Genomic DNA, 25,992 nt, shown 5'->3' with positions numbered 1-25,992 from the left:
AAATCAATTGGCTCCAAAAGAACACGGAATGAAGAATAATGGAAAATTATACAAGAAGCATGGGCGGCCATCCTAATTACTGAATGTCGTACTTTGACTCAGTTAACTTAGAGCAGAATACAAGAATTGAAAGAAAACAAATTTTTAACATTTTATCGATCGCCGATATTGCGAAAATACTGCTGTATTTTCTCTGTAATCGACTCGGAACTTCCCAGAAAACTGCCCGTGAACAAGGATTATGGTCACCTAGTTGATTTATTACATAGTAGAACCGTAAAAGGGTTATACATATAGACGTTCAAACGATCAAAGGCAATGTACGTAGAGATACTGATAACAAAGCTTGATAAGCTAGGGTGTTCTACAAGATTCTGCCATTGGCTTCGATCCTACCTTGTGCACCGTGAAATCGTTGTTCAAATTGGCGATATTGTTTCAGAATCCTTTTCCAACACTTTCGGAGTTCCTCAAGGTAGTACGCTAGGTCCACTACTTTTTTTACTGTTCGTGAACGATGCGGTTTTCGTTCTAAGCCGTGGAGGAAAGCTGTTTTTGCCGACGACCTTAATTTTTTTCTTGTTATACGGAATGAAGCCGATTGCCGTGAGTTACAGCATCTTATTGACACCTTTTATAGCTAGTGTGTAAGAAACATGATGGTCCTTAGCGTTGCAAAATGTTTTGTCATCAGCTATTATCGAACGAGAAATATGCTTACGTTCAACTATAACATCGCAGGAACTCTACTACAACGCGTTGACCACGTGAAGGATCTAGGAGTCATTCTTGATGATAATACTACGTTCACACTACGAGTTAAAACGTGTTTTAACGCTATCTTGATAAGATTTTCTTTGTTGCTAATTATTATAACGTGTTTTAACTTTGTAGTGTCAACGTAGTATAAGCTAACGTATACTCATCACGTCTCAGCGACCATCGACAGAGCCAATCGTTTGCTGGGATTTATTTTCAAAATATCCAACGAATTTCGGGATCCTCTATGCTTCAAGGCTCTTTATTGCACATTGGTGCGCCCGCAGTTGGAATTTGCAAACGTCGTTTGGTGCCCGTATCAAGCTACGTGGAGCCTTAGGATCGGAGCAATCCAGCGTAAATTCATACGATATGCGTTACGTGAATTGCCGTGGAACGATCCATCAAACCTGCCACCGTACGAGGACCGTTGTCGTCTTTTAGGACTTAATACTTTAACACGCCGGAGACATGCAGCGCAAGCTACCTTCGTGTCACGCCTACTCGTTCTCTTCGCCCTCGAGCCCTGCTGCATTCTGAAATGCGCAGCACTAATTGCGCTACCAATAGTCCAATTTTAGCAATGAGTCGTCGCTTCAACGAGTTTGCTGAAATTTTTGACTTCGTCATGAACTCTTCACAGTTTCGTCGTCGTGTATTGTCACTATTTTAATTATGTTTAGTTTACCTTAGTTTTTTTTTTTTTTTTTATTTCAATTATAGAGGTTTTAACTTTAAGGTCATTCGCCTCTTCGGGTTAGAAAAATGTCTTAGGAAAAATTTCTAACCCTATGTGCGGGGTCGGGACTCGAACCCAGGTGCGCTGCGTACAAGGCAATCGATTTACCAATACGCTACGCCCACTCCCCTACCTTAGTTTAGTATAGTTCATTAAGACAAATTGTCAGTTGGACTTTTTTTATACAAATACAAATACAAATCAGATAACGACGGTTTGAGCGCTTTGGGTGCGAACCCGTTTGGCACCTCATGCGTAATACCGTCAGAGCAGAGAGTTCCGTATAACACCTCTTCTCTGCCAGATAGTGCAAATGGTGGACGATTTTCTACATTAAGTATATGCACATTTGTGCTACTTAAGCATTCCATCAATCCGATGCCTCTCAAATCGATATCTGAGCTGCCCTAAACTATGTGGTAGGCATTTGCATCGCTGCCGATTATGAGTGGAAACCCATTTTTGCCACTGTATGATACAACCCTTTTGACTCAGAAGGTGGTGATTTATTATGCGACTAATAAGCCGAACAATAGACGTTTATGTTTTCAACAGTCATATTGACTGTGACAGCACGAGCCATTTCACGTAGATTTGCCATGCCATTTGTGTTGAAAGCTACGAAGACGGGGTTAAGTAGTTTCGCAATATTGAAGTGTCCTTTATGAATATATGGGTTTTGAACCAAAGCTATGGAAGCTTTTCTTTCCTGCACAAGGCAGGATGGTTTCATAGTTGCTACAAGTTTATGCTGAAGATTATTTAGTGCTACACTATACTCAATCCCAGCTCTACACATTTCATCATGTGCACTTATTGTACAGGAATTAAAAGATACTAAATTCTTCGGCTTATAATCACCTATAGCGAACCTCAAAATCTGTATTAAGGACATGACCATCATTTGAATCCCACGATTTGCGAAGAAACAAACGTCCACTGTGTTAGAGATTCCCTTGACACAGCAGAGGTTAAAACTCTCGACACTCGACTGCACGACTGCCATATATTAATCATGCCAGCCATTCAGTCCTAGGTACGGAAAAACATTTTGACTTGAGGACTCTTGTTTCCGTCGCCTTTACACGACGTAAAAGAAGAAGCCAGTGGATCAATTCTTGGCTGATATACTTCAACCTCCCGAATGCCACACGGCCTCTAGGCTGGTTTTGTCCGGAGATAGATAATAGACTGTTATCAATCTTCTAGTGGACCACAGAGGTAAAAGGTGGTCATATCGAGCAAAAGTGAATTGATTCTGAATTTTTGATTATTTTCATTCTTTCTGTACTTTGAAGTAAATAAAAATAGTTTTGCAAATCGAATTTATGGCCTTTTTAATTGGTTACACTTCGAGTGCCGGACCCTGTATAGTTTATTTATAGGTTAAAGGAAGCATTGCACAATTTTCTATTACTTGAAGATACATAAATATCAGCTTGTACTAAATAGAACGAACCAACAGAATATTTTGACAAATAACTACACATATTGTAAGAACAAGGATAAATGAATTGGTTTCACTTTTAGACGATCATTTGTCTAATCAATACCAATTCTATTAATATATTACAACATTACTATCGTATCCAAAGAATTCTATTTCTCCATGTAACGCTTTCAGATAAATGATTTCTGGAATAGAACGTAAGTAACAAAAAGATAGATTCTCTTTTGGGTCTTTCTCTTCTATTCATTACTCGGTTGTTTCGACATTCAGTACTCAACTCTTTGCATAATATTCTAGCAAAAACCAACGGCTTTCGACATGTATTGGAAAATCAGTGCAAAGTGTTATAGGGACGGCGTAATTATCGAAAGAGAAAGTAAAAAAAGAGAGGATCTCAATGTTACTTGCGTTTATTCTAAATTTTGTCCAGATTTATTCGGTCAAAAGATCATATCGATCAATTGGCATTCGGCCAAATGACATTCAGTCAAATAGCATTCCCTCAGATGGCCTCGGCCAAACGATATTCGACCAAATAGCATTCGTTTACATGGCATTCGGTCAAATGACATTCGGCCAACTGGCATTCGACCAAATTTCATTCGGTCAAATGACATTCCTCCAAATGGAGTTCGGTCAAATGACATTCGCCCGAATCAACCCGTTCGGCTAAATGGCATTCAACTAAACGACTCGTTCAAATAGCGTTAGGCCAAACGACAGTCGGTCTAATAACACTCAGTTAAATGACCGGACACCGTGAATATCATTAGCTGAGTATGGGACGTACCTATTCGAGATAAATCAAGAGACTAACAATCTCCCAAATAATCAAAAAAATATGTCCAAAACTAAAGTCCAAGGTATCTCTATGGTGCAATGAAGTTGAACCAAAAGAGTCGGTTTTTGTCAGTATAAAATACAGAATCTTCATCTCATCTGATTGGAACATATTATTAAAATCTATTAGAACTAGCAAGCTTCGCACACAATGTCCCAAAAGACCCACAGCAGATTCTCATTACCTGGTCCTTCTCGATGAACCCGATGAACGCCGTCCGCTCGATCTCGATCGGCTGTCCAGCCCGGTCGTACAGCGCCACGACAAAGTGGAAAAAGTTTGACTTCCTCAGATTGCTAGGCGGTTGCTTCTCGAAGTGGGCCCGTCCGATTCCCAGGCTGTGAATTGAAAAACAAACATGTTACGATTAGTGTGTACACTCAACGGAGCTGGAAATATAATATCATGGCGTCATCCGTTAACACACGGTACCAGTGACCACACGGTTTAATTGATCAAACACATACACACTCGCACTCGAACCGAATCCAAGTCGTAAAAAGTTATTGAACCATTAGTTGCATTTTGCGTTTAACACCTACCGAACGGAGTAGAGTAGAGAGCACAGCGAGCGAACGGATTTGGCCGTCCCTAGTTCGATATCGGTTGCCGGAAGGTAACCGGAGGCGTTCTATGTTGAATCAGAACGGAGTGAGTGAGACAGAGAGCGAGCTCAACCGGTTGAAAATTATGAACCCATATCGTTGTGCGTGGCGGACTGCGATCTGCTAAAGGTAGTCCCCGGGGACATTGTGTACGGCAGCATCAGCGAAGCAAACTGGTCAGTTGGTGAACAAACTGTCTGCGAGTTATATTCTCGCTGGTCCTACGGTCTCTGTCCAACTGATATCGTTATCCACATATAAAATTCATGACCAACAAAGCAGCTTAACCATTAACAGCCAACGGACTGCAGTAGGACACTTTATCGGGAACAATTATAACCGTTTAAGATAGTGAGTCGGGTTGAATCGAATGCCAATGGTGAGTGTATGTGGCGATTTTGAGGGTCCGTTTTAGCAGCAAATGAACCTAATCCAGTAGAAGAAGAGAATCTCGATCTCAAGGTCGAGGCAGAAATACTCCATCACAGTGTGACGTCAGCGATTAAAGTACTGGTTGGCGAGTTTTTTGGTTGCCAGATTAGGCATCTGGTTTTCTTTCTCTGTAGATTCAATGCCAAAATGGACTAAACAATGTGTTGCTATCAAACGTTGACCTATATCAGACGGCATTGTTATCTTTAATGGTCTGGCAGTCTGGCGAGTTATTTGTCGAAAGAGTACGCCTGAGTGAGTTTTTTTGCTCTTGAAGTTGTAGTTAATGGCAGTTATTTAAAAGTGTCCATGTCAATGTTACATTACGTGACTAAAATATCTTATGTAAAAAATTCTTACGTTTAAGAGTGAAATCCATAATCGAAGAACTACACATAGTTGCTCTTCTTACCGAAGCGGAGTGACAAAATTTCCACTCAAACATGGACCCCTGGTGTGGCCAAATTCCGGCTTGCACACCTAACCACATCACACCTAGCTGCATAGCTACAATGAGCAATGCAATAACTTCTCTACTTTTCCAACCAGCCACTGACCGTCCATTTCGCAACGAGATTCCTCGATGGCGATTGTGCCGGACACAATGTCCAAGCCACAGAGAACATTAAAATGCAAAACAGTACAAATTTATTCAAAACGTATTCCAATAAAATTTCATCGAAATATTGATAATATCCTTCCGGCGTCGAATGCATAAATTGGACCAGTCAGTGGTGTAGTGGTTGGCGCTGCAGTCACTATCGAATGTTGGTCAATTTCCGTAACGGGCCGACATTTCGGAAAATAACAACGCTCCAAACCATTGCATCGGGTTTGTGTTCCGGTGCCTATTGCAGAGAGAAACAGTCGGACAGTCGAAGACACCGATAGACAGACAATCGAACGGACGGACGGACGGATGTACATATGGTATATGACTGGATGATAGCACAGCCGAACGACCTGGAGGGTGCCAATAACGGCTCGGACAAAGTCCGAGAGTAGGAAATTATAACCGTAATAAACAAAATATGAACACGAGTCATACTATCGTGCAGCATCGGGGGGACATGTATATACGCACTCTTTGCCAGTTGAGGATCTCCATGCAAGATGCAACCCTCGTCCTGTCCGAAAGCAGAACAACATTCTAACCCATAATATGGTGGATCCTCCGCAGGGTTCGAGTTTGGGATTGGGTGCCTGCTTGTTCAAATTTAATTGGTTACTAATCAAATTTATTGTTTGATAAATTGAGCTAGCAAAGGCAGGTCCTCTCGATTCGGAAAAGTCTCACCAGCCAGGATCAATAATGTATGCTATCGGAAGAGCAGTGCTTGTTGCTAACATTGTTTACTTGGTTCAATGCATAGACCAGAAATAACAAGAAGTGATAAAGCATGCAACTGACACACTACCCAAAAAGACAAGTGCTGCTACCGGAAAGAAAAGGGGTGAATAATTCAATTTGTACTCTTTGCTATAGGCCCGACTGCAGAAAAAAAATCAATCTTTTGAGAGTTCTAGGCTGGTACTGGAGCCAGTTCCGTCGCCAAAGAAGATAGAAAAAGGGTTTTCCGTAATAGCTCACCAGGGTATTGTTGGAACCCAACAGAAACGAATAATGCACATATGTACTTTAGAAAAAACCGCATTCTGCGCTCGAAGAGAGACTGAGGGCGAGAGAGTAAAACTTATAGATCAAATCGGAACGAACTAATCAAGCAACAGACCAATCGCATCGTCCGCCACCGCCGCCGATCCAATCCGTTCATTCGCGGTAGCGCGTGTGATCTATGCACTATAATTCGGTTAAAGTGACACGCGTTTCGCGACATTAATTAGGACCCCGATTGACAGCTGGTGCCATTGGAACTCACTGTACTCTCTCTCCAATTTTGTTTGGTGGCTAGTCAGTTGATCTAATTGGCCGGTTCGGTTCCGGGGTTCGTATATAGCTATTAATCTCGAAGCGCATAATTTGCGCGATTTTGAGTTGTGATTTGATTAGCTGTTTGGGTTGTTGCTAATGCTAGCCAAAATAAACAGAACCTCATTGTGGTTAATTAAAATCCACAGCCGGATGCAGTGATTAAATTTGACTGGGTTCAACTCAACTTTCACACAAATAAGAGCATTAGTGACCATACGTTTCTACTAGTAAAACTATGGGGAATATATTTATCAAGAGGGATTGTAATTGTAAATTATGAGCATTTATTGGCTATGGATATTTTATAAACTGATTCGTATTAAACACATGCAGGTAGGAAACGGCTATGTTAGAATATGCAAGGTTTTAAATGAGTTTTTTTGTGTTTTGATAATCAAATATTTCATTTCAAAATGTCGAACATTGGCGAAACTGTAGGACTACACATATTAAAAGTTCGGAATGCAGCGACAAACGACAAACAGAAGACGGTTGCAAAAATGCACGCAAGGAAGAAGGGTTCAAAATTGGATAAAAACTTTTTATCTGGCAAGCGATACGAGGATGTGGCAAAACGAATCAGCTCGTCACCGTATCTCGAATCATCGATGGAGGAACCTACAACCACAAATCCCTCCAAAAGTAGCCTTTGCTTTTATGAGGTTTATGAATGCCTGATATTGCTACACTTCCGATTTGAATTAGCTTAGTCCGAAGACATAATTTCTAGTAGATAGAATATTTTAGATAGGACCTTTTAGAGCTATGAGAAGAGTCTAATGTCAACGCCGGAAAAAATCAACTGATTCACTCCGCATTGTAATGAGTAAATTGTGCGATAAAAATGTTTTCCCATCTATGAAAGAAGTTTTACAGTTACTGACAAATAATATAAATGATAGGAAATTCAGAATACATGTAAACATGTAAAAATCGTACTATTAAAAGAATCGAAGACATTATAAACGTCAGTTTAGACACATCACAGAATATGAATCATTTGTCTGATCAAGGAAATGTTCAATCGGAGGACTGTAAACTCACCCTACATCATCATTCCACCTTCCTTGCCAAAACACTGCATCCTCAAATAATGTAATGCAACTATAAAGATAAAATCACCACATTTCAAATTTTGAATTAAAACATGAATCATCTCTGTGATAGGATTGTTTATACTTTTTGTCGATAGTGACTCTAGCTTCCCCTGCCACCCTGAGAGTCTGTTCCAAATTTAAGTGCCCAAGCCTTTTATTGAAGTGAGGGCTTAACACACTAATGTACAAATGTATTTCAAGTACAATTTTACAAAACGTGTGTTGCAAAGAATTATTTGCCATTTTTGGAGTAGCACAATGGAAAACCACAATTTAAACTGGATTCTTGTTACTTTTATTTTCTCTTTGATAGGCCTATTTGACACGGCTCAATGTGTTAGCACAACTGAATCGTGAATCTTTTACGTTTTTAAAATGATGGAAAATAAAAAACCTGTTTTAATCCACCTAGCGGTGCAATTGTGCCTTTCTCATTTCTCTAAACTATGGCACGGAGGCTTTTTATGTTCAACATAATTGTGGAAATGTCCATTACATTCTTAGTACACTTTGCACTTATACACAATGGCATGCCAGCCACGAACTTGATGAGCTACGTGTCGACGGTGAAACACTTGAAACAAAAAAATATCATACTCCATTAGCCTAATCAGCATTAGATCAATGTTATCTGCTTGCTAACTCATTTTGTCATGCGGTGATGGGTATGCGAGGAGGGCGAAAGTCCCATGAACGACCGACTCCCCAGCTTAAATTGGTATGCTTTGTAATATAGTGGTGGTTTAAAGATGATGGGGTTGAAAGGGAGGGGTATGAGGTGGTGGTCTGAGGGGTGATTTAAGGAGATTTTTAAAGGAGGGGAGTGAACAGTAGAGGGGGGGGGTGTAACCCCTCTCCGTAAACCATCAACTACGCCCCTGTTAAAATCCAGAAACCTTATGCGAGTCGAAAAAAAATTTGGGTTGGGTTGACGTTTTTCAGAGTGATTGCATAACCTTTCTATATGAGAAAGGCAAAAATGTGCAAAATCCAAAAAAGTGAATCTTCGTCAAATTTTTTTCGTGTTTGCATCAAATCTCGACGTTTTATGCCCCTTGAATACATTTAGCATCAAAAATAAAAATTCTATTTTTAATTTTTCCTATAGTTTTTATGAGAAATTTCTGTGTGGCCGCACTCTGAAACCCGTAATTCCGGAACCAGAATTCCGATCGATACAAAATTCAATAGCAGCCGATGGGAAGGTTGCACCTTTCATTTGAGACTAAGTTTGGGCAAATCGGTCCAGCCATCTCTGAGAAAAATGAGTGACATTATTTGACACATACGCACATACATACACACACACACATACACACACACATACATACACACATACACACACGCATACAGACTTTTTCCGATCTCGACGAACTGAGTCGAATGGGATATGACACTCGGCCCTCCGGGCCGGGATTAGGTTGACGTTTTTCAGAGTGATTGCATAACCTTTCTATATGAGAAAGGCAAAAATACTAAAAATGTATGTCTGCCGGATCTTGCTGACGTAGTTTGCGGTTGCGAGTTGAGATTCTCTTCCTTGGCCGTGAAGCATTAGTTGCGCTATCCACCGCAGCTTGAAGTTCTTTCGGTCTGCCTTTTCTCGCATTATCATTAACATCTATATTGTCATTGATACTGCTTTATTGTTGTTCTCGGTCAGATATTCTTAGTTGTTTCTTGTTCTTCCGGGTTGCTGTTGTAAATCCGTCTTTATCGGCATTTGCTTCTTTGTTGGAGATACTAATTGTTGGTTGGAAAGCGCTTGTCGTGGTCGTTGTCCCTTCGCATTCGTTGATTGGGTGGCTGTATGTGGTTTATCTGTACGTGTTTGTACTAGCTTGTTGAAGTTGTGTGCAGGGGCGGATCCAGAAAAAAAAACCTGTTTTAATTCACCTAGAGGTGCAATTGGGTCTTTCTCATTTCTCCAAACTATGATTTAATAGCTGGTTCGTACAATATAACTTTATGGAAATGTCTTTCATTCTTATTACACTTGGTAAGTATATATAAGAGCACCTTTTTGCATTCATCGCGGTATCGGTTTGAATCGGAGTTTTCTATGTGATCGACCTCCACAACCCGTAACTCCGGTGCTGGAAGTCGGATGGAGATGGAATTTAATATCAGTTTCTGGGGACGCAACACCTTTCATTTGAGACTAAGTTGAGCAAATCTAGCCATTTTCGAGAAACCAATATAACCGTTATTCTGACTTTGGATGCTTCCGGATCCGTCGATGGTGGCCAGTGTGGCCAAAGAGACTTTGAATGACTGTTGGGGACCTAGATCTACAAATTCAACAGTTGTGTTTACATTTTGGAAAAAAATCACCTTTTTACATTCATCGCAGAATTCGTTAGAATCGGGATTTGCTGCGTGATCGTACGTATCATCCTGTAATTCAGGAACCAGAACTCGGATCCACACAAAATTCAACAGCAGCTGATGGACCTTTCATTTAAAATTAAGTTTGTCAAAATCGGTTCAGAAAATTCCGAGAAACCGATTTGGAAAAATCAACAAATTTTGTTTTGTAACCATACTCTTCAACTCGTAATTCGGAACAAGATGTCGGTTGAAAATGAAATTCAATAGCAACCTATGGGAATATTATACCTTTCATTTGAATCTTAGTTTGTAAAAATCGGTTCAGCCATCTCCGAGTAACCGATGTGGACATTTTGTTAACAAATCCGCACATACACACACATACATACACACATACACATACACACATACATACATACACACATACATACACACAGATATTTTGCGATCTCGGCGAACTGAGTCGAATGTTATATGAGACTCGGCCCTCCGGGCCTCGGTTAGAAAGTCGGTTTTTGGAGCAATTGCATAACCTTTCTATATAAGAAAGGCAAAAGAATAATATTTAATTAGCTTAATAAGCATGAGTTCAATGTTATCTTCATGTGATTATAATTTGCAAAGGTTGGTGGAATGCGTTTGAACGTGTAGGGAATGGGGGTTTAGTAGAGTGGGTGTGGAGGATGCGTCAGAAATCCTTCATCTTATTTCGGTATACGGGGTGGATGAAGGAAATCTGGGCGTGAGGGTGATCCAAGAAGAGGGGAGTGATGAAGGAGGGAGGTGTAAGGGCAAGGTGGGGAGGGGGGAAGGGGCGGCTACGCAATACTCAACTGCATATTTTGCCTTCCATTTGAGACTTGGTTTGAGAAAATCGGTTCAGTCATCACCGATGAACCGATGTGACTTTATTTGTGGAATATGCCCGGAATTCCGGACTTCCGGAATCGTTGATAGTGGACAATATATTCAAAGAATGTTTGATTGGCAATCAGTGATCTAGATCTACGATTAGAAGTAATTTGGTGACCATTTCAATAGTTTTTAGCCTCTGAGGTATTACGATTGTACCGATTTATATGGGAAATTCCAGTGTATCCTTACTAACAACCCTGTAACTCCGGAAGCAAGAGTCAGAACCGAATGAAATTCAGCAGCAGTCAATGGCATTACTGTATTTGAAAGCATTTGAAATTAAGTTCGTAAAAATCGGTAGAGAATTCGTTGTGGAATGGGTGTGATATTAGCTTAGGAACTTGGCGGGTTCCCCGGGGGCGTCATGAACCGTCATAGGTGGCCAATGTGGTCAAAGCTGCTTTGATTGATCATTAGTGATCCAGACCCGCAAACTAGAGTAATGTTACATCAATTTTAATATGTTTTACATAATTTGAACATTATGGTGGTACCAGTTTATATGGGAATTTGCTGTGTGACCGCACTCTTCAACCCGTAACTCCGGAACCGGAAGTCGGATCAACTAAAAATTCAATAGCAGCTTATGGGAGCGTTATACCTTTCAGATAAAACTAAGTTTGCGAAAATCGGTTCAGCCATCTCTGAGAAAATTGTGTGAGTTTAAATGACACACACACACATACACACACACATACACACACACATACATACACACACACACACAGACATTTGCCGATCTCGACGAACTGAATCGAATGGTGTATGATACTCGGCCCTCCGGGCCTCGGTTAAAAAGTCGATTTTTACAGTGATTGCATAGCCTTTCTTTATATGAGAAAGGCAAAAATCGGAGGGGGTCTAAAATTTCGATTTTGAAATCTTCATGATACAATAAGTAATGTGTTACAACCTGATTTAATCCAAATCAGTTTGGTGGTCGAATTCGGTTTGCAATGATTTTGAGCTTAGAACGAATTTTAAATAGAAACTAATTTAAAATTTCTTAAAGCGTTAAAAAATTCGGGGAGGAGAAGTGGGGTCCGGACACCAGGACCTTCCCCCTGGATTCACCACTGGTTGTGTGCAGTAGATGAGTTGTGATTAGTTGCTTCGGCGCATGTGTTTTTTCCGTAGTGGGACGTTTGGTTACAGAACTGGCATGTAGGGGGTCTGCCAGGGATATGTAGTCAGCGTTGTTTACTTATAGATGACGGCATCCTTCGTTGATTTGCATTTGATAGTCACATAAGAAGTGATCAAAAGTAAAATGTGGAACATTTCCTTCATGTATAAAGTCTTCCTGAATGAATGGTCACAGAATGAAGGGTCACTTGATAGCTTCAGAAACTACGCGACGTTGGAAGCAATACTGAGAAACCTCAAGCAAGCCAATAAAACGCAGTCATTGACACCATTTTGTTAACGGGTTGATGACAAAAGTATCGATTAATACTCATTCGGTTATGAACTAAAATAGACGTAACCGAAACAATACCAACAAAACCGTGGAATATTTAAATCGCTGAATGATTGTGCTGATGTCATATAATTGATCTATTTTTGCTCTTCAGTTGGGTATCGAATCATCTACGAAGAAATCTGAGCTAGTGGTATTGTATAAAAAACGGGAACCTGCGTAACTTCAGTTCCTATTGATGGGTAATACAATCGTTGAGCCCTTCAAATCTAAATATTTCGGGATCTGTATTGACTCTATAGGTACCTGGGGATGTCTGGTTGGGTGCCTGAATTTTGATTCGAAATGTTCTGTTAAGCTATGGCCTTTATATGGTTTTTATCTAACTTTTCCCTAATGCGATAAATATCCAAATTTAGCTCCTCTTTCTTTTCTCATACTTAGAAATTCTTGCCTTGCCTTGCCTTCTCCCAAGTACCATTGATGGCTTGTAGCAATAATAAGACAAACAAGCACGCGAAATCTAGTCCTACAACATCAGCATACTTCTACCTAAGTAGCGTGGAGCCGACCCGCACCAGAGCCCAGTTACGCGACCATCTGCACCACACCTTTGTGACTACACTGACCGTCATCGAAAATCTTAAGCTGCAAATAGAGAGCCTTCGTGTCTTCAAAACGGCCAAAAGCATACTGAATCTTTGCGCGTGGTTCAAAAAAGTCCTATATAGGGTATAAACTCTTTTTGACATATTTTTGAAAATATCTAACTCCACTATCTAGGGCTAGGTGTCATTCTAAAATCTAAAATATCTCCTATGTAACGAAACTGTGTAAGTTTTGCATGCTTATAACTCCGCTATTACCAGATGGATTTTAATCGTTCGTACACTAACCGATTCAGAAACGCCTAATTAAAATATTGGCAATAATTTAATATCTTTGAAAAACGGTAAAATTGAAAAGTTCACGTAAAATGGGAACATTTCCATCAATCATTCCAGGCAGAGCCGTCAATAAGAAGCACCTAAATTGCTCCATCAAACACGAAAAGTTATAAATAGAGATTCCGCGTGCCTGTTTGAATCTGTTTTTGATCTTATGCCAAACGAGTAATGTCATGGCTACAGTGACACAATTTCATATTCGTGAACCTCTAGTGTATATGTTTAATATTGTTTCATAAATGTTTGCGCTATTTAATATAGGTATTGTTTTGTAAAAGTGGAAGTAGAATCATAATCTGTCATTTTCTTACCATTTGTAATCTAAAGTGTGCAAGTTTCCGTACCCTACACTTAGAAAATCATTACTTGGTGTGAAAATGGCACAATTTCATATTCGTACACTTTTGAAAAGTCAATTAATTTGTAATTTAATACCTGTTATTTCTTTATTTTTTTGTTTTACTTAGAAAAATAAATTTTATGTCTACAGAAAAGTGTTCATTGACACTGTTTCCTCTACACTAGTTTAAGAAATTCCCTCAAATTAACGTAATGGTTAAAAAAAAGTAAACTAACTGCCATTATGGGACAGAAATTAATTATTACTCATCAAAAAGAAGCTAAATCGCTTCATGAAATCTTTGGAATTATCCAAAGGTTGCGTTCAGCTATTTAACATGTCGTTAAAAACTTTGATGTGGCGAAACGTGGAGCAGATATTTCGAAAAACTTGAACTGTAAAAAATTTACAATGAGGGATAAACGATTTTTAATTAGAAAAATTTGGGAAAATCGAGTAATTCATGTTAAATACATGGTAAATCAATTGAATCATAGCATTTAAGTGTTAGTCTGATCTGGTACGGTTCGTAATGTATGGAGAACGGACAATTACAATGTCTGTGTTCTGAGAAAGAAGCCGTTCATCAATGAGAAGAACAAAGGATTGATTTTTTATTTACTAAACAACATTGAAAAATTTTATCGGAATATTGGAAAGATTGTAAACTTTGTCTACGAGTCCAAATTCAACCTCTTTGACTCAAATGGTTGTTGTTTCGAGTGGCGATAATTGCACTCAGACCTGGACGTAAAAGCCTTATAACAGCAGCTAAGCGCAGACACCGTTGTATGGGGTATTATATGTCCACTAGTAGTACTAGAAATGATGGATCAGAATGTGTATTTTAATATGAGTATGTTAAAATAAATTTTAAAGCAAAGCTTCCGTAAAATGGTACTTTAACTAAGAAATGGTGGAGAAGAACCAAAAGCATAAGGCGTGCAAAAAACGTTTAGAGTAAATTTATAATTGTTTAAATGTTATGGATTCTCCCCAGAGGACCCCGTTTATTACCTGATTAGAAAAAATGGGAGTATTGGGATAGAAAGTGCGAAACTATACGGATTATAATGAGAATGATCTTAGAAACTACTATTTAGAAGAATGGGATAGAATTTAAGTTGAATACACACAAAAACTAGTAGTCGGCATTCCAATACGATTGAAAACTGTAATTACAAACAAAAGCTACGACATTGAATAATTATTATAGAAATTTCAATTGATTTTTAACCTTCCGGAAGTCGCGCTAGTGCACTGAGTGCACGCTGCTCTGAAAATCTAGCGAAATCGTCTTAACGCATCAGCGGCTGCTCGTTCAGTGGGCCATTTGCGCAAATTTCCGGAGGGTTAAAAAATATGTGTACTGTACGAATATGAGATTGAGTGTGTATTTCACTATCTTTAGAATTATGATTATTTTTGAAAAAATGAGCAGTTGTAGTACAAAGATAATAATTGTATCTTCCCTCTGCTGTCAAGTAAACTATTTCTGCATAAATAAAACGTCTGGTAAACTATTTTTTTACTTGTAAAATGTATATAAGCATTCCGCATAGCTGTGTACGAAAATGAGATTGTGTCACTGTATATATGCTGGATGTTACAATAAGTTGTAGACGCTATGGATTTTCGACAGCGGTGACATCGCACGCTGTTGAACCCTGTACGCATTTTTCGGGTATCAGAGCGGTGTCACAGTAGGGGAGAAAAGAAAATGAAATATTTGGTCGTTTATGATGTTTAAGAAAACAATCGATGTATTACATTTGGTTTTGAAAAGTTATATAATATTTTAGAAAATATCTCGAAGATCTTTTTACAAAAATTTTTTACGGTTGTATGTGATCGTCGAATTAATTATATACGAATATTTTCAAGTACGATTACTTTCTGAGGGATTTTGTTTAGAAAAACACGTTTTTCGAGAAAATAGTTTCACAACACATAAAATAATTAAATTTTGTTCACCTCATCCAATAGGTATCTTTGATCCCTCTAACACTTGATATTGTTGATCCCTATTTTTAGTTCTCTCAAACAGTTTCGAAATGTATATAAATAGAAAAATATCATTTCCACAAAGTACCAGGCACCATTAATTGATCTAAAATGTTTTTTCGTGAGCAAATATGGCATATATTATTGAAGATTGGAAAAGCAAGTGCACTGATTCACCGCATATACTTATCGTGACCTTCTACTGTGGATAAAGTTTTTCGTGCTTCTAAAAAGATAGTCTTATTAATCAATTTGTCAGGATAGGTGATTAGCTGAACTTTCGTGCCTATAAGTCATAGTGTGCTTTGTTTCTTTAGTAGGTGGTGGATCAAGTTATCACACGTTTTTACAAAAACCAGCTTTTGACATGATTTTCAAAACTGTTCATATTACTGCCAGGACAAAGTATTCGGATTTAAATATTATTCATAGCTCTTACAATACGAATTGACTACAAGCTGGCGAACTTTGCAATTAAAATTTTTATTTCATTGAAAAGTTATAAGAAAAAACAAAAGTGGGATCAAGCGTTCCCACTTTCCCCCACGTAGATCGCCACAGGAAAGAGAAGTAATACTATATCGATTTTGTTGACTATTTTCGGCAATTTTAAGACATTTTCAACATCGTTAGCGCTTAAGCCAGGTTTAAACGTACTGGTGAACCTGGTTTAAAAGCTAAGCAAGGGTGAAGAAAGCAATGAAATTGAAAGACAAAAAGCTATTCTAGAGCGAATCAGTTATAAACTTAGAACGGAAAACATGATCGAAAGGAAAGAAAGAAGAATCCTTCTGCTGATAGGAGTTGGGCTTTCCACCCAAGTATACCGCATGCTCGTTGATAACTCATCATCATGTTTTACCGTCGACGCCGGCAAACAATTCTAGCCCGACACTTGGTATTACTAGAGGCCGTATAACTACTGCGCACTTCACATGATTCTGTGAGCGTAATGCCATCAGAAGAATCACTTGGTGTCCAACAATATTTTTAAGGAATATAATAACAACAAATAGCTTGAATATACTTAATTCAAATATTATCCTTAGAAAAGACAAACAAGAAAAAGGAAAAGCACCAAATAATCTAAAAACAGAATAGTAAACAAAGTGAGGATACAACTGAAAAGGTATCGATTGTATGCGCAATGAGAATGTGAAATCATTTTGAGCCGCCCAAAATATGCTAAAATTCTACGTGAACACATTATTTTGGAGGACGGACATACTAGCAATTTTATGTGTATTATTATTGATTGTTATTCTAACCATTAGAAAGAGAAGCAAGAGGCTTATTACGAATAGATAAGAGGAATGATAAGAAATAATTTGGTAATTTATTACATAAAATTAGAAAATTAGTTTTCCGTTCTACGTTTATAACTGATTCGCTCAAGAATACTTATCCGTCTTTCAATTTCATTGCTTTCGTTTCCTGTAGTCTTAAAATTTGCCGAAAATAGCCAACGAAATCGATTCAGAAGAACCATGCGACAATTAAAACATAGTAACACAGTAACACAAAATTAGAAAGCTAATAGATGTAGGAAATGAAGAAGAGAGTCCTGTTTAGTCGTAACTAACGAAATGCCTTTCAATATAGGGAATTTTCAAAATTTCGGAAGAAACGGTGTAAGTTTAGGAATGTTTATGTCTTTAGTTGGTTTGAAAAATCCTCCGAAAAAAGCTCGGAAAAAAGCGAAAATTTCCAGCAAATCTCGATCAAAGTCGTTAATATGGTGCACCAATCGAACACTAAAATGATGAAAAGTTTTAAATATAGATCCGCTACAAATTCCTTTTTATTATCATTCGTATTAAGCTGTTTTAAGCGAGTAGAGCATCTCCTCGAAGGACGGTTTAACACCGAGAGGGACACATTTGTGAGCCGTGCACGGCTGATGGATGACGATTCAATTAGCTTGTGTTTCTCCGTGCTACTAGCAGAGGCCATCATTTTTATTTTCGATGATTGGAAAGATTCAAGCATCGAGTCGAACAGAAAGAATTGTAATTTTAGTTGAATGCTGCTATTGAAGCTTTTCGGATGCCTTCTTTTCGGAAGACTGCATATCAACATCGGGAGGAGAGGATTATTAGGATGCGGCCGTCTCTGTGGCCTAACTGCATTATTTAGTTTGTGAAGCTCCGTGTTAGTAGGCGGGACTAATTCCAACAAATATCTTCCACGTGGAGATAATTCTCTTTAGAAAACAAAATAGCTCTCATCAGTGCTATCAAAACATTCAGAAGAATTAAAATTTGAAGATTAACACAAATCATGTCAGAATCGCATTAATAAACAACAGATGAACCATAGTGGACAGAAGTCAGCCAGCAGCATCTAACGATCAACACCAACGCCTTAATTAAACCATCTACTCAAAAATACCATAATTATCTTAAAGAATAGTTAGAATATTTCCCATTAAAACATGAATGTCATATAGAATAGATTTTAATTAAGGGGGTACACCTCTGTCAACAGTTTTTTCGGCATTTAATTAGCAAGGGACTGGAAGGTGAAGTATATTTTTCAATATTTAGAGCCATAGTACTCAAGGGAGAGCAAGGTGTTGAAAGGAGAAAAACTGTTGACAAATTAACTCAATAGGTCGTTAACAAAAATGGTTAACAAAAAAATGGTAAAAAATAGAACTTACCGTGATGGGGATTCATCGTTGCAGCGTTGGGTGAAAGCTGCCGACACCGTGCAAATCAGCAACACATGTGACCATATTGTCACACACGCTGAGACAGTCACAATAGTCGATAAAATAAAATCACTCAGGCAGGCAATTGGTGAGGGAACAAACAAAAACTGGCTCATTCAATGAGTTTCAACGTCGCAAATGCTTAGAGTGGAAGTTTACCGTGACTTAACTTTTTGTCGGTTCCGACAGCATGAAGTAACAAGTTACTTTACGCTTGTTCGGACATGCCGTAGACTCAGGTGATTCGCATTTCTAATGCCAAAAGACCCTGACCACTACGGTAGCAGACAAAGGGTTAAGTCGCCGGTGAGCTCTAAGCTTGCATATATGATCCTTCCACGCTTTTCTAAGCTTTCTCCTTTCAACACCTTGCTCTCCCTTGAGTACTATGGCTCTAAATATTGAAAAATATACTTCACCTTCCAGTCCCTTGCTAATTAAATGCCGAAAAAACTGTTGACAAATTAACTCAATAGGTCGTTAACAAAAATGGTTAACAAAAAAATGGTAAAAAAAGGGTACACCTCTGTTGTATTTTTATAAAATCGAAATATTTTTATTGGTCCAAAATGTGCTTTAGGGTCTTGAAAATGATATAAAAAAATCTTAGGCGACAATAATTGCTAAATGTTCTAATTTTCAATTCTGCCGCAACACCTCTTATGTATACCCCGAGCGCACTGAAAACTTTAATAGCATTTTTCTCGAAACCACTGGAACTGGCCGGAAACGTAACTCGAACAAATTATTTTAGATAGTTTTGAAATTTTTATAGTATATTTAGAAATGATTTCTCCAGCGACGTACGTAGGATTTATTTTGTTTTTTAAACAACAATTTTGTGTCGATTTTCGTGACATTTTATGCGATTTTTTACAAAAAAGAGCGCCATTTCATGAATAATCAAAATATCGAAATATCGGACGTCGCTTGATATTGTTATACACATTTTGAACAACCGGAACTATCCTACTCTCAAGCTTTTGAGTAAAGATGCATTTTTGACACTTTTTTTTCCCAAACAGCACTGGCTGGAGTTTCTTATGCTGCACCCATAGCGCTAGCCCTGTAATTACCATTTGCACCATGAAACGAATTCGAAGTCTGCAGAAATGAAGGTCAAGCTCCGCGACAGAATGTAGTATCAAGGCATAGCTTTTTTTGAATGCACATACGTTGCGTTTACAGTTGAGAACAATGTTCACTAAAACCCAATTGAATTATTATCTATGATTAAATAATACAGGTAGTTCGCATTTTTAGTGCAATTAAAGGAGCTCTCACACATAATAAGAACCATTTCATGGGTCAATCAATAAAAGAGGCAGACGCTATAATTAAATCCTAATTAGTAGCATAATAAATAGACGAAATTAGTGGTCCCACGCATTATGTGGAACGTGCTGGTGCGTGATCCTTTGTGTTTGTTTCTATCACCCATTCGCGCCTTCGAGCATACTATCTGTGGAGGCTCAGCCAGCCAGTTGTTGTGTCCTTTTCACTTCGTGCACGCTAGGTCACATAATCATAATTATCCGGATTTCTTTCCCCATGACACGACGAGGTTCGATTAATACCAAGAAGGTTGACGTGCGGCGGCTGGCTTCTGTGTAGGCAATGGAAAGGATGGAATCCCTCACAAATTCGTCGAATACTGTCTCGACAGGTTTAATTACGGTTTTGGTTTGGTAGGATACAGTGTGACAAACTGTTGAATGTAAATGTTGATCGGAGTGGGCCGATAGTAGCTTTAATAGTCCGATGGAACTAGCTATGTTTGATTATCACTTCAATAATAGTTGATGATTTGTTTTCTTTATGATTTTAATTTTGTAGTTCTGTGATGTTATGCTGATAGTTTCATAGATTATAATGTCGGCGATGTGTTCATTGGCACTACTTCAAAATAAAAAACAAAAACTAGCAGGTACTGTCATTCAATGTTCGATCCAACACCACAGCAATCTATTAGTTTGATGGCACACCTCAAACTACATCCATAACACTGTATTCTCGAAATCTCATCCTTCACAGCTCCTCCGATTCAATTGCTTTCAATTGATTTTCAAGCTTCATTAATTCCTCCCCAATCGCAAGCACGTTGGCTATATAGATTTCGATTTGCTCTCATCTCATTATGCGCCCCCCCAAATAAGGCCGAGCGATTCGTAGTGCGATCCCAATGCCTCGGCACTCACTGCACTGCTATTCCCAATCAACACTCCCTCTGCGCAATTTATGCTTACCTTCCTCGATACGGCCACCGTCATCGCCTTCCCATCCCAGGAGCCGTGAGCCTCCATCATCATCGTCAATCGGGCTGTGTGAGGTCGGCCTTATAAACATTTAATTGAATTGAATTTTAACCACATGATTATGGGGCTTTCGGTGCCGCTCTCATATCTCGTTCAGGTAGTTAGGCTCTTTGTGGTGAAATGTTAATCGTTTGATATCGGATCCGATGCTTGTTTCACAGGCTCGGTTCGTTTGCGTAGGCTGGTGGCTCACGAATTACGACCGTAGCACCATCAACCGACAAATAGGATAATCATTATCATCAACCCGACTCTTGGTCCATTTCTCCAGGTCCGTCATACATATGTATCCGTTTCTGGTGAACGGATAGACCTAGCAGCCGTTGAATGTTTGGATCTGTGGTGGAACAGTACACACCACAGACAGTAGCTGTAGCTACATATGAAAGACACAGGGAGGACGAGCTGCTACTGATAATGATACCGAAACGACTTTCATGTTCGTATTCAACTGTAGTTCAGCAAAGCAAGATTGTCCTTGGATGAATGGTACATTGTAGAATGATGGGATTTTTTAACTATCTTTGAGAATTGCGTACTTAAACAGATCTATGAAATTAACGCTTCTTGAACAATCACTCAATACCTACTGTACTTAAATTTGGACTAAACGTCGACAATGGATTTCTTTAGAAGTTGTTAAAAGTTTTTTGGTTTTCAATGACAGACTGAAAGCGTTCTAATATTTTAAGTATATAGTTCCACTAGACGAATAAATCTTTGAAATTGCTTAGAAAATCAGTTATTATTTTGAGAATTAATAGTTCAGTACTTAAAATTTAGGCTTGCTTCGTTAGCAGCTACAAACATTAATGATGACATTATCCTTCAAGATTCTTCGTTTAGTACCGTAACTCTATTCAAGATAGCATCTTGATACAACGATTTCCCCTCTCCAGATCAACAACCGTTACCAAGATCGAAGCAACTGCAATCGAGCAAGGACGAAGAGAAACAAATTGCAGTAAAAACATCACTTCCAGAATTGAAAGTAAAACACAGAAACAACAAACAAGAACTTTTCTTCTGAATTACAGACCATTCAGCGGCTAACATAAAAAGACGACCAGCTCGAAAGTACACGAAAACGAACGCGAAAGGTGTCAAGATTACTAACCGATTTAAACCGTTTAACCCCTTGCTGTTTTCCAACGTTACGTTGCGAACGTTCGTTGTTGGCATTTTGGGGGGTGGCGGAAGGGTGAAAATTTATTCAGAGCGTGTGCCCTTTTTCGTTGAAAAAAGTGAACGAGAATTCTCGGTGGTTTGTGGCGAACGAGCTTTCGTTCAACGAGATAGATAGATTGTTAACTGTTTAGTCTTTCATATAAAAGAAAGGCATGTGGTGCCAGCCGTAGCACCGTTCCGTCGGCTAGCAGGTTACAGTTTATTCCGTGCCTCCAAGCAAACAAATAGAACGATGGAGCAGACTCTAGTGACCAGAACAGGCACTCAGAAGATGTACAATCGGGTTCCGGAGAAGAACCTGAATGACGAAACCTATGGCAAGATGGATTTCAGGATGGCTCCTGGAAAAAAGTTTTATCCAGCCACAGCACGGGATGGTTTTCGCCGATAAATTCGCTTGGCTGATCTGGCGAGGAATTTTCAGCTGCGGACTCAAGAGAGAGAGGGAGCCCGGGAAAAATATAGTACCTTTCATTAAGGCTCACAAAGGTCTAGTGGAGTTCTGACCAGATTTGCAGAGCTGCCACTATAGCGGGAGATTCTACAGTGATACCGTGACAATAAGACAATCGTCACCCGCAATTCTGGCCAGTCGAAACGTATTGGTCAATTAGCAAAGTAGAAATTGGAGAAATCCAGAAAAACGGCTCAGAATGTTGCACAAATGAATTGATGTTGATGAAAATGTTGGTAAAATACTTCAATCCATGTGCAGTGTATGGTAGATTATGGTAAGAATTTCGAAGAAAGGCTCATTTACCGTAATATTTTTTTTCATGGAAGTACAATAAAATACCTCTTATTTTGACGTTATTACATTTTTCTTACATCATATCATCCCTAAAAAACACCTGGTTTTATGTGTCCAGATGAGTGTTTCTGGTTACCCCACATGCGAATAGAGCCGACACTGATACGTAATGAAAGACTGTAAGGATGTGTGATGTATTACAAGTGCAGCTTTCGATGGGCCTCATACAACCGTTTATGGTATTTTCGGTAATAACGGCTTATTATCGAAATAAGAAATTGCATTGTATTATCGAAATGATAATAGCCTTCCGGCAGTCACTGTAGTGCACTGATTGCACGCTGCTCTGAAAATCTAGCGAAATCGTCTTAGAGCAGCTGCGGCTGTTTGTTCAGTGAGCCATCTGCGCGACTTCCGGAGGGATAGAATCTTATTAAAAAGTAATTGAATTCGTTGGATTTAGAATGCAAACAGGAAGAAAAAAATGAATCATATAAATTATTGGTGATGAATTATAAATATTTTTGAAGGTGTAGTAGCTGTTCTCGTTATTTGTTGTAGGGGAGAGAGGGTAACAGTGGATCAGCAGGAACTATGAAACATTCGCAATAAAATAATAATGCATGGTCAGAGTCGTCTCATTCTATCATATTTCACAATTTCTAATTCTTTACACGTGTTGCTGTATTTTGAGAGAGATCTGATAACTGCATCTCATTTAATGAATATTTGTTTGTTTTGTTATAGCCAGAGTAAATTTGCAATGAAAAACATTATTCCATCTTTATGAGTTACCATTCATTGAATAAATATTTAGTCCATTGTTATTTATACCAAATTTGTCAACATTTGTCGCGAATAAAGTTTTTTGGTAACTTGTCAAGGTTCTATGTAATTTCACAATTTTCGTGAATAGACCCATTGGGTAACTGTGAAACGATGACGTATGGGGAACAGTGGAATTTTCTTGTTTTTGTGGTCTGTCTCAAAATGTGAATGGGTTCCGATTTTCCACAGTAAATAGTACTCATATAGTGCAAAATTGGTAAATTTGGACAAATTTTATAGAAATTGTCGCTATTTTCAGGATTGCAGCTAATGCATATATGGTAGTCCTATGTTACGCGATGATATAGTGATTTCTTTCGTAAGCAAGTGATTTTCGGCTCAATATAACTTTAATTCGAAGCGTTAGGATAATTATTCGTCAAAACAAAAGAACAGATTTACAAATAGAATATTTCACTATAGACGAAGTCGTGTTTCATAGTTCATACCCATGGGGCACAATGATACATTTTACCACCGACTGTTTATTACCCACAAAAAGTAATTTCCCGTGAGTTTAACCAGTTGGAAAAAATATATGTATTACTTAATAATAGAGTGGTACTATGTACCACTTTTGGCTACCCAAATATCATGTATTATCATCAAATTTAAATTGTAGAAAAAATGTGTTTCACTGTTACCCCCTCTCCCTTACATGTCCCATTAGGAGCTATGCGCTGCGTAATCCTACCTGTCACAGTCGAGAGCATTGCTCACGTTTCCAATAGAGCGTACACAAAAATTGAAACACACACACACAAATACGATTTGCAACATTCCTTAAATCTTGAGCGTTTTTTCAAAACGTCATATCTGCAATGAGTTACTCTCTTTGTTTACTTTCTCTTCTGTTAATAATTCGGTCATTTTAACATTTATCCCTCAACTCTTTGCATAATATGCTAGTTAAAACCACCGTCTTTCGATCTGTACTGTGAAATAAGTGAAAAATGTTATAGTGACGCCGTAAAAATCGAAAGAGAAAGTAAACAAAGAGAGTAACTCATTGCAGATATGACGTTTTGAAAAAACGCTCAAGAAATATCAAAAATGAGATTAGCATGTCGCTTATGAGCACTAAAATGAGGACTGTGTTATTGAATTTCTTGAAGAAGTATTTGGCAATTTGATCTGCTTGCCGCTTTTTTAGTTATTTTATTAACAAGGTAAATAAATTTACAAACAATTCATAATCTTGAATTGTTAGAATCGATTTGTAATCTATTAATTGTTTGGTTTTTTGAACGTTACGTGTCCTATATTACGTATCAATAAACGATTTTCACGCTACTTAAGCAGCCTGCATTTATCGAAAGAATCCCCAATGCAAATAATGCATTACTCGTTCGGTGCATGTTCCGAATTATAATCATGCCTTTTTTGCATTTGCCTTCTTTGCATTTGCATCATTCATGAGTTTCATTTCAATTGATTCTCATTCAATTAACACGCTATATTATAATAAATTCGCTTGTAAATGTGTTAGTTTACTTTGCCAGCTTTTGCCCGACAGGGTGTGTTTCCAAACCCAAACATGATCTAATAAATCTGATCATCAATCGAACCGACCTCCGAATAGTGGGGGTACACACACATGAAGACTTTTTTCCGATCTCAACGAACTGAGTCGATACTCGGCCCTCCGGGCCGGGATTACTTTGCCGATTTTTATAGTGATTGCCTAACCTTTCCAAGGTAGGGGAGCCCGGGGCTTGTTGGCGGTTGGGGTAAGTTGGCGGAACCCTCTTTTCTCCGTTTCTATTAGACATAAAACGCTGTTTCTCGTTGTGTACCTCAAGTAATGTGAAACGCATTATCCAATGTGCTTTTGTTGCAAAATATTATGTTTTGCAGAAACTATGGGCGATATTGTGTTTTTGAGCATAATTTGTAAATTTTCTTAATTTTAAACATTTTGTGTTAATTATAGTGGGTTTCAATCTATTCCCCGAATGATTATATTTTTCGATATTGCGTGAAAAGAGCTTTCAGTATCCGTACAGATATTTAACCTATCCATACACAAAATAATTTTTTAAATCCTTTTTTATAAAATATGCGGTTGGGGTAAGTTGGCGGTGACGCACACGGGGCAAGTTGGCGGTATTATTTACAGAGCAAAAATATAGAGGTGTGCGCCGATGCATTTTTAATCGGCGGCGGCGTAAGCAAGATATTTGGCCGGCGGCGGCGGCGTTGGCGGCGTCACGCCGTTGGACCCTAACGGCGGCGGCGCGCCGGCGTGTGTCGGCGTGGCGAATATTGACGCCAATGTACCTAAAAAAATCCTGCAGTACAATTCCTTTCCCAAATTGTCGGTTTCTCTTGTAACAGACTTCGCAGCACATACAAACAGACGTTACAACTTGAAGAAAATTCTA

At 38.6% G+C, this 25,992-nt stretch overlaps 1 protein-coding gene across 8 annotated transcripts in view; it reads right to left on the bottom strand.

Moving 5' to 3' along the window:
- LOC131689820 (transcription factor collier) overlaps nt 1–25,992 on the bottom strand; it is a 158,993-nt gene that overhangs the window by 111,884 nt on the left and 21,117 nt on the right. For all 8 annotated transcript variants that reach the window (XM_058975132.1, XM_058975131.1, XM_058975134.1 and 5 more), the window contains exon 2: nt 3,974–4,127. In XM_058975132.1, coding sequence (XP_058831115.1) covers nt 3,974–4,127 — 154 coding nt within the window. The remainder of the gene's footprint in view (nt 1–3,973; nt 4,128–25,992) is intronic.

This window comes from Topomyia yanbarensis, chromosome 3 (assembly GCF_030247195.1).
Source record: "Topomyia yanbarensis strain Yona2022 chromosome 3, ASM3024719v1, whole genome shotgun sequence".
Lineage (NCBI taxonomy): Eukaryota > Metazoa > Arthropoda > Insecta > Diptera > Culicidae > Topomyia > Topomyia yanbarensis.
The sequence above is the reverse complement of the archived record's forward strand: the minus strand, read 5'-3'. Positions and strand labels throughout refer to the sequence as shown.